Below are 17,374 nucleotides of genomic sequence, written 5' to 3' on the forward strand. Positions count from 1 at the left end.
CTGCTGTGGATAAGATGTCCAAGCCGATGTGCACACCCGACCACGCTACCCTGAGTCACCGCTTCGCTACATAAGCAACAAAAATAAACTAAACCAGTGGAAGAAGAAGAGCTCGGATCATTCACTGAGGTAAAAGTACCAAGACAGTGAAGTGATATTCCATTTCCGTAGAAATACTCAATCATTAAAATAAACAAACTCCGACAGTAAAACCAAAAATAAACAACAATTTCTAGGACTGAAAAGCAGCACTGAGCGGGCACATGCTTTTTGAAGCGTTGAATGCGTTTTGCGCACTGCGGCAAGGATAAACACTTCCCTACATGCGTCCCTCACGTGATGTCGATCCTTGCCTGCTTATTGCTCATAACAGTCAACACTATCAATTGCACGTCACACTGTGAAAATGTTGTGTAAATTGAATGATAGTTGTAAAACAAAGCTTATTTCCTGTTTCCAGTAGGTGGCGCCATCAGTGTTATTACATACAGACTAATAGATCTGTTCAAGTAGGGGCTCTGATGTAGCGTGAGCAATTTTGTGTCAATTTGACAATCTAACTACAACCTAATTTTCACACTGATCAGTAGGTGGTGCTGTGACCCTGAGGAAATATTGACACATAGAGCTGTTCAGGCTTGGACTCTGATCATGAGACAGAAGTTTGGTGGTGATAGGACAATGCACAGTCGAGTTATGACAACATCGTCTCGGGCCCTTTACTACTTCACATCAGTTCATATCAAAAGGCGTATTTCATATAAGCACAATCCTCATATTTGCATATTTATTGTTACATTTCAGCAAAGTTCTTCCACCATATGGAATTATATTTTTTCAAGAAAACATTAAATGGAAACACATGATTCTTTACATGTTGACATTAGCTGGCACTTTACAGGTAGGAGTTGACGTTAGAAATTCTGCTTCTGTGTTACACAAACACCAAACACCTGAGAATGACAGAACACATTTGTGTGTAAAACAGCTCCACTGAGAGTCCAGCAGAGGGCAGAGCTGTGCTTCCCTGCAATTACAACGTGGTCACAGTGCTTCCCTGACCACCACAAGTAAATCTGCACCCGTGTGGTCGAGCTTGTGATCCGATCACCTCAAAACACATTGTAATGCCAAATGTAAAAAGATTAAAAGATAGCGACCTTTGCCCGAGCAGAGGGGCTTCACATTTTCATGTCTGGTGTTTTTGATTTCAGCTCCTAAATGTGTCTTACGTCTCTCTAAATGTTTCTCTTTCAGCTTTTTAACAAACTGGCGTCATCGTTTGGCACTTTAAAGCAACCATAACCAGGGAGCATTAAATAAGACACAAAACAGACAAGAAAAACCTTTCGCACCACATCTGTGTGAACTATTTGTAACGTATACAGATGTCCAGTCACAGCAGGCTGGGAACCAAAGTTGATACGGCTGTGAACAAGCTTTGAGTGTGTGGCGAGCACACTGTTGCCACATTTTGCTACAATCTGTAGCGCATTTATGAATGCAGGACTTTATGTCCCACATGTGGCAACACAGCCATAAAAACAAACTGAGGAGGTAACAGTATCACTGGAGATAAAAAATACAATTTAGGCTAAGTCTCAATTCACAGTCATTGAGAGGAGGCAGGGTCGGCTTGGCTCCCGGGTCGCAGCGAGGCCAGACCTCGACAGTGCAGGTAGACGGAGAGGGGATGGATGAAGGCCAACAGGCTGAGCAGCGTCAGAGCCACGTTCAGCTGGAGGAGAGACAAACATGAGGAGACGTTTGAGAGATGGTGAAGCTGAAGGCCTTGATTTACAGTTTTTCATCAGCTTTGTTGTGTACTCACATATAGAGGGTCTCCACCCAGAGGTCCCTTCACCAGAGAAACGCAAGGATACTGCAGGATGGTAAACACTGCAGATAGAGCCATGACCAGACCGTAGAGCTTCCCAAAGTGACGTGACGGGAAGCTACAAACACAAAGTGATGACGGGGCATAGAGAAATTAATCATAAGAACACACAGAATAAGAGGAAATCATAAATCATTCCTTTAAAATAATTTTCTTCACAGACTAATTTCTCATTTAAAATCAGTATTAGTCATACAATAAACACATTATAATATAATTTTATGTCAGTAATCCCTCCTGATTAGGACATTTAAAACTGAGACCATTTTTTTTTATCCCATGGTAACTAATGAGCTTAACATTGGCCATCATCATCATTTAGTTTAACTATTATTTTTAATATTTTGAGATGTGTGACAGTCTTGAGGTCTGTTCTATTGGCTGCGTCTTTATGATTCAAAAACACTCCTGTACTTGTGATACCCTTTGTGCATTGTACAAACATCAAAAAGGTTTGGAAATGAAATCATATGATTTTTATAATGCAGATGACATTTGGACTTAAAACACCTTTTAGTGTTGGACATAGTTGCGGATCTTTGTGTATTTTATTGTATTTGTAGTTTTGGGTTGTTTTCATGTGTGCAGGTGATATTAATATATAATCCCAACTCTATTATGATATAATTTATTTTCTGTTAATATGCCATCGTACAGTTAAAGAGGCTTTAGTGGAGGACTCAGTTGTTTACAAATACATTAATACGTAATAATAATAATAACATATATTCTGAAAAGTGCTTTACAAATATAATATATAATATATAGTAATATATATATAGCACAATTCAAGTAACAAAGTGTTGTACAACATACAACTCACCAACCTCCTTGTAATCAGGGGATTGTTATTAAGGAACCACAAACCGCTCTCTGTTGCAGTCATGTGTTACACTCCTATTCTATGACTGCCTGATTATCTGCGCAAATGTATGTTTGTAAAAATAACTCTCTCTCTATGTGTCTTTGTGTTCTTCCTGCCTTGGGATGACACTGCAGAAGTGGGACTACAAAAGAAACACTTGTGTGTGTGTGTGTGTGACGGTGTTCATTGATACTCACGCCACGCTGATGAAGGCCGCGTTTCCCCCGAAGAGGAAGGAACGGTTGAGCACCTGCAGGATGAAGGTGAGGTACTGCAGGGGCAGGTACGGGATGGTGGCACAAACTGAGAAGAACACACACTGCAGCACTGTCAGGAAGAGAGAGAGCACGGTGGCCCTCAGGTCTGCCTCCTGTTCACTCTCGCCTGTGAACACACACAATGTAAAGAGCATGTTATCTCAGTAAGTCAAGAGCACACACATGTTGTAGACTCTGGGGTTTGTGTGTCATGTGCTCGGGTGTCTGGACTCGTCATAATTACCCAGAGCACGAGGTTTGCCCTTGTGTCTGTCCAGGATGAGGCCGTTCCAGGGGGCGCAGAGCACTCCACACAGCTGGGTGATGGCGAAGGCATTGATGTACTTGCTCACTGCAGAGAAACACAGGCAATTTGTTTGAAGAGGATGACAGAGAGGTAATAATGGTGATTTCATGTTGTTAAGCTCACCAGTGTTTAATTGAAACCTAAACCTAAACTAAGCCCATCTCAAAGAGATTTAAATACAAGTAATTACTCTATAAAATTGCCAACAAGAATCAAGACAATATGTTTACACTAACAGTTTAAAGAAATATTTTGGCACAAGACTGCTAAACCAATAAGATGTATTTATATCGTGACCTTTCACCCAATGTCAGCTGGTGTTTGCAACAAAGAATCAATGGTATAGGTAATGGATGATATGGATGATGCTGAAAGGCTGGGACATTGACCAAGGAGCGGATCCAGTGCAGTTATGTGTAAAAGTGCAGACCAACTGGTGGAGGGGATGTGTGCAGTGTGTGCGTTTACCCAGCGATGGCTCTCCACCTGTCAGCCCCTCCAGCATGGGGTTGAGGGTTCCGATAAACAGGTAATGTCTGAGCTGCATCACCGACAACCAGAGCAGGTGCAACACAAAGAACCTGGACAGCAAACACTCCCGGAAGCTCTTCTCTGTGACAGAGGAGGGGGACGTCACATGGGACATACAGTTATTCTTTCACATCTGGATGTTTAGATCAGAGCTACAGTGAAATGCAGACACACACGCAAACCTTGTTCCGCTGGTGCGTCCTTGTTGGGCGGAGTGTGCAAGTCCTCGGTCTCCGGCTGTGTGTCCCCATTCTCTGCCACTTTGGAGCTCAGGGCGGTTGATTTGCCACAGGTTATCCTGACAGAGGTAAAAGGTCACAGTGGAGTCAGAGACAGACTGAGGGGAGTGTGGGAATTTCTTTTTAACCAAATATGTGAGGGTTTAAGCCCTAACCCACTATAATCACACTACAGGATATGATGAATATTTCCACAGAGAGGAGGGATGAAGGAGGTATTTATCATTGACCAGAACATTTGGTATTTTAATTTATTTCTAATTCAAACAGGAAATTCTATTCCACCCAGATTGTGCCTCGTTATTGTTGCAAGAGTAAACAAACCGGTCCTAGAAACAGCACATTCTCCCAAACAATTTACAGTAAACCGTGTTTTCCAGAGAACGCAGAGCAGAAAATCTTAGTCCCTCCAAGTAAGCAAGGTGGACTAAAATGCACTTTTATAATTGAAAATGTGCTCGTATCGTCAATAATCCTTTAGAAAAAAATGACATTTTATTCAGATGTAGATTTTGCACATTTATATATTTCCAGTGATTTTCCTTCTTTCTTTTGTTTAGATAGAAACACAAAATAATGAGCCATGTTTACACAGGACACATGAGCGCATGACACACATAAGTGAGGGGGTGATGTTTGTGGCGTGCCGCAGACTCATACCCGTAGGTGTAGCGATCAGGCAGCGGGTATGGAATGAAGCTTCTGGGCATCAAGAAGAAAGTCCTGAACACATGAATGATGCTGCAGGCCGTCAGGAAGAGGAAGGCGGATCGGAGAGAGACTCCGACCTCATGTAACAACTGCAGGAGAAAACAAGCGCAGGTAGAGATCACCTTTAGAACGTGAATTTTAGATTTCATCCATGAGGGCAGCGTGTGGATATTTCTCACCTTGATGATAAAAAACAGGGCTGAGGACGAGTCAAAGGCTCCGTTATAGATCGTGATGATGGTGGAGCGATGTGTGCCGAACAAGTTTCCAACCTGCAGGAGGGAAATTCACATCAATCACGACAGACGAATGTTTTTATGTGATTAAGTCTTTCTCATTGCATCCCTCTGTTGTCATTTGATGTCATTATTTAGCTGAGTCACTATGAATCAATAAGCCCAGAGTTTGGTCTGAGAAAAGCCCTGCACAGATATATTACTGCACTATTTATAATACTCATAAACATTTCACTGGGGGCAGAGCCTCTTGTCTTTTGTTCCTCGAGACACTTTTATCCAGAGAACATGAGGATCTCAAAGATCATGAGGTCAAACCTTGGTTGCTCCAGTTTTGTTTTTAATGCGTCATGGGATGAGATGGAATTATTTGTTCTTGATCATGTGTCTATTTTTTACAGAACCTTTACATGATGACACCAAAGCACACATGGAGGGCATCCAGAAATGACACAAAAAAACACATTTACGAAATCTAATATGTATATAGCCAATGTCAACTTTCATTTATCAAATAAATACAAGAATTTTCCATTTATGAGCGTGTGAATGTGTGTGTGAAGTACCTGCATGTTGGTGATCAGAAACATGATGCCACCGACTGCCAGGAGGGTGAGAGCTGGGAAGAGCAGGTTGGAAATAGCTGATGGAAAAAAGGACAAAATGGAGAAAATGAGGATCCATCTCTGTTATCGCTGTAACACTTCAGTTTTAATATTTGAATGTTTGTTGACACATTAGTGCTTGACGCAGACTTATAATTATTTTTCACCTGAAGAGGAGAAGGCCACCATCAAAGTGCCCGTGGAGTAAAGACATCTAGTGGAGGAAAAAGAAATGCTGTCAACATTGTGGATGCTTCATACTATGGATAATTTGCATCTCAATATAGAGAGTTTGATATGAAAATCAAAAATTTGGTTAAAGATAAAAACAAATCAACACTGTCAGCGATAAAAAGCAAATAGTGACACTCAATACAACAAAAACATGTTCACACCAAGTTTTTCTGTTCTTTTAATTTCCTTCTCTCAGGTTTTCGTGAGCCAAGATCCATCCTCAACTATTTGCATTCCTTAACTCCCTCCACCCTCTTTTAGTGGAAACATATGGATGTCCTCAGTGCCTGTTTGTTATTGAGGTTTAGATATATCTGGGGCAATAAGCAAGGCAGTGAACCGTGTTATCTTAAAAAACAGATTAACTCCGAGCCAATGGAGGTCTCAGTCCCACGGACAGAAACATCTGCACGAACTAAACATGTTTCTAACACTCCTCCATATTTAAATGATTAATGGTCATGTGACCTTTTCTGTTTCTTAGTAATTCTCCCACTCTTTAGAGTTTCATTGCACACTACTGCTGTGTTGGTTTTTTTCTGTTTTTACAAAACACTCTACATTTAGTCTTCAGGCTTTTTAAATGTTTGCTTCGTATTCATGTGTGTGTTTGCTGAGAACATCCCTCACGTTATTCTGATGCCTCTGTTTTCACGTCTCCATGTTTCCATATCAATTCCCTTCACAATCTTAACCCATATAACAGTCTTTTGAAAATGTGAAGAGCAGCCAAAGTGTCCTTGATTTCTTTAGTCTTTACTCAAAATAGTCCTTACAAAGTAAAATTACAAGCACACACACGCACACACAAACACACAATATATAAAGACATATAACGCTATTTCCTCTGCTCTCTCCATGACTCCCAACAGTAAGTAAACAGATTTGTGAATCTCTCAGAGGGAAACACCTCAGACAGACTGAAGCTAGAGCACAACACCTCTGCACAGAAGTGTTAGTTTATCCACCAGCGGCAGACTGAGTGGAGTCTTGCTGGGAGAGAGCAGTGGTTCATCTATCGTCAGTGAAAACACGTTTGGTTTGGTAGAAACGTGATGTTGATGGCAGAGGCTGCAGCATCATGATCATAGTGGACATTCTGGTTAAGAAACTGGAGAGTTCAAGGTGTTACCGACACAAGTGAAGCAAATAAAGAGTTCGTTGTGCTTTTCTTTCTAATGATTTACTTTTAATCTCTTGAATAAATAAGTGTCATGTGGCAGTATTAGGTGTGTAGGTTAGAAAAGTATTAAGTAACTACTATGTTTTCCATGAAAGATTAAATTCGGACACGAACAAATGTGAACATGTGAGTACAGTAAAAAAAAAAGCAACAAAATCCTTGACCCGGATAATTTACATTCCACTGATGGGTATGCTGTTATCATTACCTCTGCGAAGGAGGTTATTCAATTCAAGGTTATTGCAGAAACAATAGTTTGTTAGCAGGATGAAATAAAAAAGAGTCAACCAATTTTCACGGGAAAAGACCTAAGCAAGTCCCATAAAATGTTCCTAATAAATTGCAAAAAGGCCATTTTTCCAACATCGTGGATTTCTTAGATAATAATTCATCTTGATGAAATCAGGCATGTTGAAGGCACTCATATTTATGAGTGTGGGCGTTTGGCGCAGATCTAAAGAAGAATGTAGAGCCGATGAATAAGAATGTGGTTTCATAAGTGGACTGTAAGGCAGTGGTGGAGTGCCTTCCGTGAATAAAATTTAAAATACAAGCTGCTGCAGCTGTTTGAAATGAAGGTTTGAACTACCAAGAAAAAACAATCTTTGAACAAGTTCTCTGATGTCTGGTTATTGCTAACCGAGAAGGTTTTGTCAGATTGTTGATTGTTTTTTCTGCTCTAAGAATCTAAACTTACTTCAGTGCAAGTCGGGGCAGGATGTGTTGTAATCTGATGTAGATTCTTGTCGCATTAAACGATCAGACATCTTGTTAGTGCACGGGCACATGAACCAAGCATGGAAACACTTTTTCTCGCTGCATCTAGAGTATGTATAATAATCCCTTTAACAAACAGCTCATGTTGTGTCTCTTTCCAAGTCAATGTCTATCAACCTGACTCTCCTATACAGAGTAACTCTGAGTTGAGAGAACACCTAGGTAATCGTTTGTGTCCATTGAGCATTCACTCTCATGTAGTGTGTGTAAAGGTGTTGCACTCACATTCCAAAGAGCCGGGCCACTGTCGTGCCGAAACGGTCAAAGAGGAAACCGCTGGTCAGTGTCAGGAAATTGTTCATGAAGGAAGCGATGGTGAAGACAAGCGAGAACTGCTCATCCTGTCCACTGCAATCTGCAGACACATACACAAACACACACACACACACAGTTTAAGAATAATCTATATGATTATAAACACGCGGAATTCAGAGCTGTGAATGTGTGGACTTCAAACTGACCTAGGACCTGTGTTCCATTGACTCCTGTGGTGTTGACGCACAGATCGCTGAAGTATCCCTCTGTCTTCAAGACGAAAACAAGCGAAGCCCATCCAAACACAGCTCCGGCAAAACACAGACACTCCACCAGGCCCGTGGCAAAGGTGAGGCCGCGTCGCATTGACAAGCCAATCTCAAAACCCACCATGGTCCCAAACAAACTCACTCACTTACAAACACAGAAATGCAGAGGATAATACAGAACATTTATATTTTCACCTGCATTGAAATTAACTGCACAAAGACACAGATCCACACACAGACACAGCACCTGGCAAAAAAATGAGAGACATATCAGTCAATGTGAAAAGCATTTAGAAATTCACCTTTAAAGCATTATATTCATTTTCATGGTAAAAACATTGACTTGCAAGACATGTCAAAAAGCAGAGAAAATGTTGCACAAGTGAGACTGGAGCAAAAACTGAAAACATCTGGACACAAACATCCTGCAGTGTCAGCGCTCCCCGAGGAGAAAAAAAATGAGTCATAGGAATTTACATATAAACAGAAGCGAAAAAAGTTATATTTACTCAGAAACTGGTCAGACATAAAACGCACATCCAATAAAACAGGAGCTGTTACGATATGCAAGTGTTAATCTATAACAAATTAATCATTTTGTGAAGCCGCAAAGAGCAAATATCCAGCAAAAGAAAATTGCGCAATTGTTAATATTCTCCGCAACTCACTGGTAGTCAGGAAAAGATATGAATGGGAAGAGCAGAAAAAAGATGTGTTCTCACAGAACACACCAAATGATCTTACTCCTCTTTCCTAATTTATATAGTCTAGCTCTTCTCCCTCCTCTCCCTTACCAGTTCCCTCCCTTCACAATGTACCCCCCCCCCCCTCTCCTTCTCTAGAAAACCCCTCTTCTCCAGGGCCTGCAAAAAATGATCCCTCCCACATTCCCTGGAGTTCACAAAGCATCTATGGTCGACGTTATCACTCGCCAGCAGGCAGAAAGACACTGATGCTGCAAGTACCCCATGACTTCCCATGATGCCACATGCCTCCCTAGAGGTCCCTATAAGCTTTCTGCTGAATGAAATCATATTTTTACACGTATAGCTCCAGTTCATAGGTGAGGGGCAACACAAAGTACTGTGCTGCCTTTAAAGCAGCCACTTCAACAGGTGTGCCCAGTTGGATGAGAGGAAAATCAATCTTAGTTCGGTCTTAAATTATTTGTTTAACTCTGGTTTGTAGTTTGTCTGCAAGGTTTAGATCCTTAATATTCCTGCTTTGCATATACTTTGAGCTGTTGGACCCACTGTAGAGATGTTAAAAAAGAAAAAAAATATATATTTGTAGATCAGAAGCAAGTGTCATCGTCTCACGATCTGTTTATGGCAAATGTTCCAATAAGCCAGGGAAGACAGATAGTCTGAAAGAAGAGTAAAGCCATCTACATCAAACTAGGACACATGACTGACAGGGCTGGTAGGTCAACGACTCAAGGAAACCAGCAGCAGGTGGGTCCAGCCCCTCAGTAACCTCAGCGAGTCCTAAAGACCCAACCAGTTGAAAACCTCCCGGCAGTCAATTTGAACTGAAGAACCTCTTGGATGAGAAGTGAACGTCTTCAAGAAACTCCACCAAGTCCAGTTGACCTGTTTTTCAGCACTGGGATGTAAATTGGGCCCCATTGATTTAGTTAGTGATGCATATCATTTACAGCTGCCAGTAGCCAGTTGTGGGTCCAGTGTATTACCCAAGGACACTTGGAACCCTACTATCTTATAATTCTTATATTAATGTTACGTCACTGCATCAGCGTGGCATGATGCCTATTTGCATTCGGGTCTATCCTGTTTGGCTGCTTCCATTACCCCTGTCATTAGAAGGTTGTTGCTATGTAACTGTTGCCATGGCAGATGAGCAATCAGAGCAACTGCCCTCACATAATCTTCATTTGCAGGCCCAGCTCTTTTTAATCTCATGTTGGTTTCTTGTTTCAGTGGGATCCAGCCAGCTGATGGTGGTCAGTGGAGATGTTGCTGGTCGTTGAGGTCCGAGATGCAAATCACTGCAGAGTCCAACTCCGCTCATGAGATCTAAAATGTATATTTAACCACTATCATCACCGCATCATAAGACACAGCTCTCTTCAAACCCTCACGCCATGTGACTTCTAAAGGAGAGAGTGTGCACTTCCTGAAACCAATATAACACTACACCACCACCGCCACCGCAAAGTTACACATGTGTATGTGAGTAAGAACAGAAAGGTCCTCGTTCCTCGTTCACTATCCCATGATCATAAAACATAACATGAATTCATCCGTACAGCTTTTAGCTGAAGCCACAAACTGATACAACTTCCTGTTCTGTACCTATTGAAACTATTACAGCCACGGTGTTGAACTGGGTTAAATTTTTCTTTCATTAGAATTAACTTACCCTTTAACAACAAGCAACATGGATACGTACATCACAGACGTGGAAGAGTGGGACGTTTAGGTATGTGCTGCTCAGCACCTTCAGTATCGAGGAGTGCCCTGCCCGAGGGCCCTGAGGCAAATGAACTGCTGATCCTCTATTAACCAACCATTTCCCCTCCTTCCTCTTGCAGTGTGCCTCGTGTTCATCAGCTCTCATTCATAAACTCTAACTCTGGAGCATGGACTTAGGCCTCACAGCTACATTTTGACACAGAAAGCCCTTTAAACAAAGAATCATGACCTAGTGAACTGTGCTTTCATGGTGCACGTCCCAAACAAGTTGATCATTCAATCCCCTGCCTGATGTCAAACAGTTAGGATTTCTGGGGCTTTTGTGGGTCTATAAGAATACATGTAGTTTATCACTTTACCTGTTTAGAGATCCATGCTCTCGTTTAGGTTGTGATTAGGGTTCATGACCTGGAAAAAAACAAGAATCTCTTTTTGTTTAGAATTGAAATCACTTCTAGATTAATATTTTTAAAATCTATTTATCCTTTGGATTATTTGGTAGAAAGTAGGAGTGTGTGTGTATTGATACAGCCGATGGCCCCAATTAAAAAGAAGCAGAATCATTGTGGTGTGAATCAAGATCGGTATTTTAATACGATTAATTGTGCAGCTCTGATTGTAGGTATGGGTTAGCCATGTGTAGTGGCGAGGAGGAGCTTCGTGTTATTACAGGTCAAGTCTGCGTGTGTGGGTTTCTTTGTTTGCATAAGCAGAACTTACTGTCTGCTGTCGTGCGAAACGGGAAAGTGTTGAAATCAGCAACTTGATAATAAAAAAATGTCCACGAGACTCATGTTTCTCCACCTTACACTTGACTTCTTCTTTCTAAAAATGTTGAGGATGAAGATTAAATGCCACATGATGAGATCATCTGACAAGTCCTTTTACGATATAATGTTGTGAATGATTTTTTTCATGCATTTGATAGAGTATCGTGCATTGATGCTGTACAGGTTGGGTCCATATTGCACATTAATGTTGGTGTCAGAGGTTTTGTTGGCTTCCCCTTGATAATCAAGTTATTTTTTTAAGAACTTAAGTAAACTTGACTAAATGGGTATGAAGCTTAACGTGAAATGAACTAAACTCAGTGAACTCAGTTTGATTGACTCAGCTCCACCTGCAGCGGAGGTCCGTTTGCCTTCCGGCAGGTATGTCAATTTTCAGGGAAGGATAAATAAGTCACTTCCTGCTTACTTCACGCATAACAGTCCACGCCATCGAGTGCAGACCACATGGTGAAAAATTGAATGTAAATCTTATTAAAGTTGTAAAACGCAGCTTACCTGTTGTTCAGGTGAAGAACACTTGTTTCGCTTCAAATCGTTTACCTTTGCAACAGTCTAAGACATTAAAGGAATATATGACCTCTGACACTCTGACATTAGAGCAAACTAACAACACAGATTTCCTTGATCAGAATCTATGGAGGTGTTCTTTTATATAAAGCCTGGGTGGAGTTAACCCTTTGATTTACAACATGGGTCTAAAGTGACACAGTTTTGATTTCCTATATCTTAGCAGTGAATGAATTTCATCGTCCAGTATCTCAGGTATTCCCCAATTAACTGGATTTTGATCATCACAAATCCTTATTTCAATTTTGTCTTTGTTACTTTTCAATAAAAATAATGTATCACTACCCTTGTAAGGCATAACATGGGTCAAAAATGACCCGTATTCATTTCCTGTTATTTCATGCATGTTTTTTTACAATTTTACAAAATCTGACTACAACAGTAAGCTTATGACAGAGGTCATTGCTCTCCACACTGATTTGACATTCATTCAGTTGAGACTTATGAGGCTTAAAAGGACAAACTCTGATTATAGTCTTAACTGTATCAAGGTGGCCCCACCTGTGTCATGGCGAATCAGTAGGTGGCGCTATGACCCTGAGTTAATATTGACATATGGAGCTGCTCAGGCCGGAACTCTGATCATAGGTGAGTATTTTGGTGTTATTACACACATTAGTTTGAGGGAGATTGAACTAAGTACACTGAAGTTACAGCAATTTCGAGTGTCACAGCAATATGTTGAAATTTGACGCCACGCCACTATCACGGTGTTCGACAAAAACTCACAGTTTCCATTAGACTTCATCATCAAAGTCTAACAGTCTAACAAAGTTTGACATCGTTGTGGGCAATGGACAAGGTGTAGGACATGCCCGAAACAAGGCATTTGCTGTTGCCACCAGGGGGAGCTGTGGTTTTAAAGGAATAGTTCCCCCAAAAAGGAGAATTCACTCATTATCCAGTCACCACTATGCCGATGGAGGGTTGGTGAAGTGTTTGAGTCCACAAAACACTGCTGGAGTTTCAGGGCTAAACTGTGTAGCATCCGAATGCAATACAACTGAGGATATTAGGGACTTATCTTCAGCCTTAAAAAAGAAAACATAACACGCCTCCACACTGCTCCTGTGGTGTCATCCAAGTGTCCACAAGCCCCAACATTCATATTCAACTCCTAACAAGATCATTTACAACATGCAAAATAAATGATCTTTTTTCCTGGATCAACCCCCTGAATTGTAGGGAGTACCATACATGACTTGAGTACAAATAAATAAATAGAGAAATAAATAAATAAACCATAAATAAACAAGGAAATAAATAAAGAAATAAATACAGAAATAAATACAAAAATGTATACATAAATGTCTTAAATATATTTAAGACATTGAGACTGCGGTTAGACCCGCCTTTCTCATTAGCATACGGACACAGAAATGTGGAAATGAAGAAATGTGGAAATATATTTAAGACATTTATTTATACATTTCTGTATTTATTCATTTCTGTATTTATTTATTTATTTATGTATTTCTGCATTTATTTATGTTTTTAGTTATACAATTATTTATTTATACTTAAGTCATGTATGGTCCTCCATAGAATCGAAGCCACACCAATATTTAATGGGTTCTTTCTTTGGTCGTATTGACTCACTTGCCAAAGTTGTATCTACATTGACAGAGTCTCTAGCAGGGCAAGCATCATTGTCCGTGATGACAGGCGTCCCCTCTCCTCCTCATTTAAGCTGCTCCCATCGCTATTCACAAAAACAGACTGAAACTGTCAGTTTTCTCCAAAAGCTGTTAAGTTCTTAAACAAGCATAATTGAGTGATGTGCAGCTGGTGTGGACTAAATCTATAACGATCGATCTATCTATCTATCACATCGCAAAATATCAAAGTATATTGGACTTATTTTGTTGCAATTGATGACAATTATAAGACTTATTGATATTGTTTTTATTGCCTGCTCTGTAGCCTTAATAAATATGTGGATACAAACAGTAAAACTTCATGTCTGCTCTTGTCTGCTTACATACCAGAGCATAGCAATGTTGCACAATGGTGAGAATCAGCCAAACCAACGCTTAAAGCTGTTTGTGTTTAACCTGGCAAAATCAACACACAGACAGAGTCATGACATAGTTAACCAATGGTGTTATAATAAAGTCACTGAACAGGTCAGGCTCTGTTTTCTGTTTACTACACACTACACACTACACACTACACACTACACACACATGAAACGAGTCGTGGATTAACTCAGAGTCAGGATCACAAGGAAAAGAACAAAAAGCCTGTGATCTCTTTTCCCTCGACAGCTGTCTGATGTCTTGCAGTGGGAGGATGTATAGCTTTACTTACGTGGAGCTATGCCCTCTTACTGCTTCCCCATTGTACACTCCATCCACATATTGTTCGTCCCACAAGTTGCAGGAGGCCAGCGGGGAGGACCCACATGCTGCGGCCGCTGCTGACAGGGTGGGCGTGGGGGCAGACACTTCTGTTTTGCCATCAGATAAAAACACATACATGTAAGTCAGCCTCTGTTCTGCTGCTGTTCTGCTGCTGCTGCTGCTGCTCTCCGCATCGGCCTGACTCCTCCAGGTCCAAGTGCCCCCTCTTCACTTTGTCTCTTCCCTGGATTATCCTTTGTCCCTTGTTTATGGACAGTTTTTGTTCTTTGAAGGTTTGCATTGCCAACGTTGCTGATGATCAATATATGACATCAAAATGTGTATACAGACATATATGTATGGTTATAGCGAAATTTTCTGTCAAATGGTCAAACCAATATGCACACTTTACTCACTTTTTCTCTTTTCTCTCTTGTTCTCTTTCTTTGTCTTCGTTGCTTTTTTTAATCTCTTTTCACACTTCTTCTTTCTCCCTCTTTTCTTACTTGTTCTCTTTATAATCTTTATAAATATATTTTTGCAATATATTTCCTTTGTTCTATTATTTTGCTGATTTGGGCGACAGAACTAGGTTAAAAAGAAATGTTTATCTGTCAAGAAAATATGTGAAAATCTGCTCTTCTTATGTTCTTTTTCATTCAGCTCCACGATCTACAATAGACTGTCAGTCTCACAAAATGATGCTTGAATTAGTCTGTTGATCAATCTGCAGAGGCATTAAATAGTAAATATTTCTCCAATTAATTTCAGATCATAAAGTAGAGAATGGAGCATATCCAAGTCTGTGTCTCTTCATCACAATAACCTGTCTCACCAGTGACAGACAGGAAGTTAAGGGAGAGAGACTGGAAACAAAGACATTGACTTCAGTGTTTGAGTAGAGGACCGTCACAAATTTTTTGTATGATGGCGCCATCGTGTGACCATTTTATAAAAACTGCATTAACCTGAAAAGTTTTTCTTTTTTAAACAAGATAGACAATGAAATACTACAGCAGCGTTTGAAAATCATAAAATCAATTTTCTCATGAATTTTGCATGAGAAGACCCGTATATGTACTTGATGACTTCTATCTGATGCCACTTTAGACATTTAATGAATTATGCACTTTTTACTAAAGCTTTAGTTAAAGGTTACATTGCAGATTGGGAAAAGCAAATTAAAATATGTTCAGAGATACTGAAGTTGGAAATGAAGAGGGAAGATGCAGCTTGTGACCAACACTGCTTGTTTAAACATGGAGCTGGTTCTGTTATGGCTCAAGCCTTTATGTGGCTGCCGCTGTAGCTGGCAAGTCAGCATTTATTGATGATTTTCACTGCTTGGAAGTTTTTTTAAGCTCAGATTGATGTATGAAAACATTTATTCATTCAGCATCTATATGATTTTCCTAGACATACGAACAAAACAACTAAAGATCTTTTCAGGTTTAAGAAGTGGAATATTTTCCTCACCGTCTCAATGAGCTGCATTACACTTGTTGCAGACTAAAGGCAAAGGCCAGGGAGAGCGTCACCAGGGACCATAGAAGCAACGGAATGTGTCAATGGGTCAGTCATTGACTACACTAAACTTCCCATACAGAAATTAAATAAGATGATTTTCTTGACTCAATGTGTCCAATTACTTTTGAGTCTCCAAACATTGAGCACTACTTATTAAAAACAATGATGTTTTTTGATTGGAATTTCGAGAACAAATTATTTACAATAATCATTTTTGGGAGTGAAAAGGTTTTTGGTCACAATGCATATCAACAAAACTATTAATCAATATGACTTTATTTATATAGCACTTTTCATGCACAAAAAATAATATATTCATAAAATCCTTAGAAGGAAGGGATGTATTTAAGTGAGTAAAATCAATAAAATAAAGTGCATTAGAAGAAAAATAATCCAAAAATAGTAAAGTAAGTACATTTCAAAAAGGTAATCCAAAAAATTAAAATGTCTAAAATATATATATATTGACATATAAATAAGATCAGCTGATGGGAACATGATCTAAGACATCTGTGAATGGGTGGCTAATTTCAGGAGAGCATTTCCTATGGACGCATAATTTGATCAAGGCATTTTCCTCGGTTCCTAATTTTAACTGAAGATTTTTTTCATTACATAAAAATGCTGCATGATTGCAAAGCAATACAAGTTAAATAGTTGCTGCATTAGGGTTCTACACTCTGACAGTTATAATAATCAGACATAAACAAAACTCGATTTGTTTTTTCATTCAACAGAAACACTGAGGTAATGAAGAGAGGCCATAGACCTTGTCGCACCTGATCCTCGTTCAGTTAATGTGCTGAGTTTTGATCTGTCAATCACCACCAGCTGTACATCGTTAAACTGGGATTGATCGGCAGCCTTTATAAACCCACACCTGCGTCTGCATGTTCACTACGAGCCTTCAACATGGTGACTGCACGCTTCTTCTTTGGGTAAGTTGCTGTTCTTGTGTCACAGGCAATTTGTCTGTTTGGAAACTTGTGTTCATATGTTTGATTTTAAATAATTTCAGGGCTTCCCTCTGGGCTCTGCTGATTGTGGACATGTGCTGTGGCCCTGTCAAGAGAGGTAATCTCACAGTCTGGTTAAAACATTTACATGCTTCAGTCAAATTTGCGTCTGAATAACGTCTCTTGTATTCAGTCTTTAATCCCGGTGAGTCCTTTGGCGGCAGTTCTCTGTATCCAAGATCCAGGGGAGTGCCTTCCAGCCAGTTTTCACCTGGACTCAGGCCTGAGGGTGCTTCTCCTGAGCTGGCTGCATCTGCTGGCTCTGGTTCTTCTACCAGACCTCTTCAGTCCAGGGGCAGTGCAGTGCGGGAGGATCCTGCAGGCCCAGCA

At 40.2% G+C, this 17,374-nt stretch overlaps 1 protein-coding gene across 5 annotated transcripts; it reads right to left on the reverse strand.

The window, feature by feature from the left end:
* Positions 1 to 773: 773 nt before the first annotated feature.
* On the reverse strand, positions 774 to 14,648 carry slc43a3b (solute carrier family 43 member 3b). 5 transcript variants are annotated; one of them, XM_061079455.1, is made up of 14 exons: positions 14,470 to 14,648; positions 11,161 to 11,209; positions 8,304 to 8,613; positions 8,068 to 8,197; positions 5,816 to 5,862; positions 5,610 to 5,686; positions 4,987 to 5,079; positions 4,757 to 4,896; positions 4,040 to 4,155; positions 3,795 to 3,938; positions 3,264 to 3,371; positions 2,960 to 3,146; positions 1,832 to 1,955; positions 774 to 1,738 (listed from the first exon to the last, which is right to left on the reverse strand). In XM_061079455.1, exons 3-14 carry the CDS (start codon positions 8,488 to 8,490, stop codon positions 1,613 to 1,615), a joined length of 1,479 nt encoding a protein of 492 aa, XP_060935438.1. In that variant the 5' UTR covers positions 8,491 to 8,613; positions 11,161 to 11,209; positions 14,470 to 14,648; the 3' UTR covers positions 774 to 1,612. The 5 variants fall into 5 exon arrangements, with proteins under 5 accessions (XP_060935438.1, XP_060935436.1, XP_060935437.1 ...); XM_061079453.1 differs by lacking the exon at positions 11,161 to 11,209; XM_061079454.1 differs by lacking the exons at positions 11,161 to 11,209; positions 14,470 to 14,648 and adding an exon at positions 10,779 to 10,909.
* Positions 14,649 to 17,374: the final 2,726 nt, after the last annotated feature.

This window comes from Limanda limanda, chromosome 10 (genome assembly GCF_963576545.1).
Source record: "Limanda limanda chromosome 10, fLimLim1.1, whole genome shotgun sequence".
NCBI lineage: Eukaryota > Metazoa > Chordata > Actinopteri > Pleuronectiformes > Pleuronectidae > Limanda > Limanda limanda.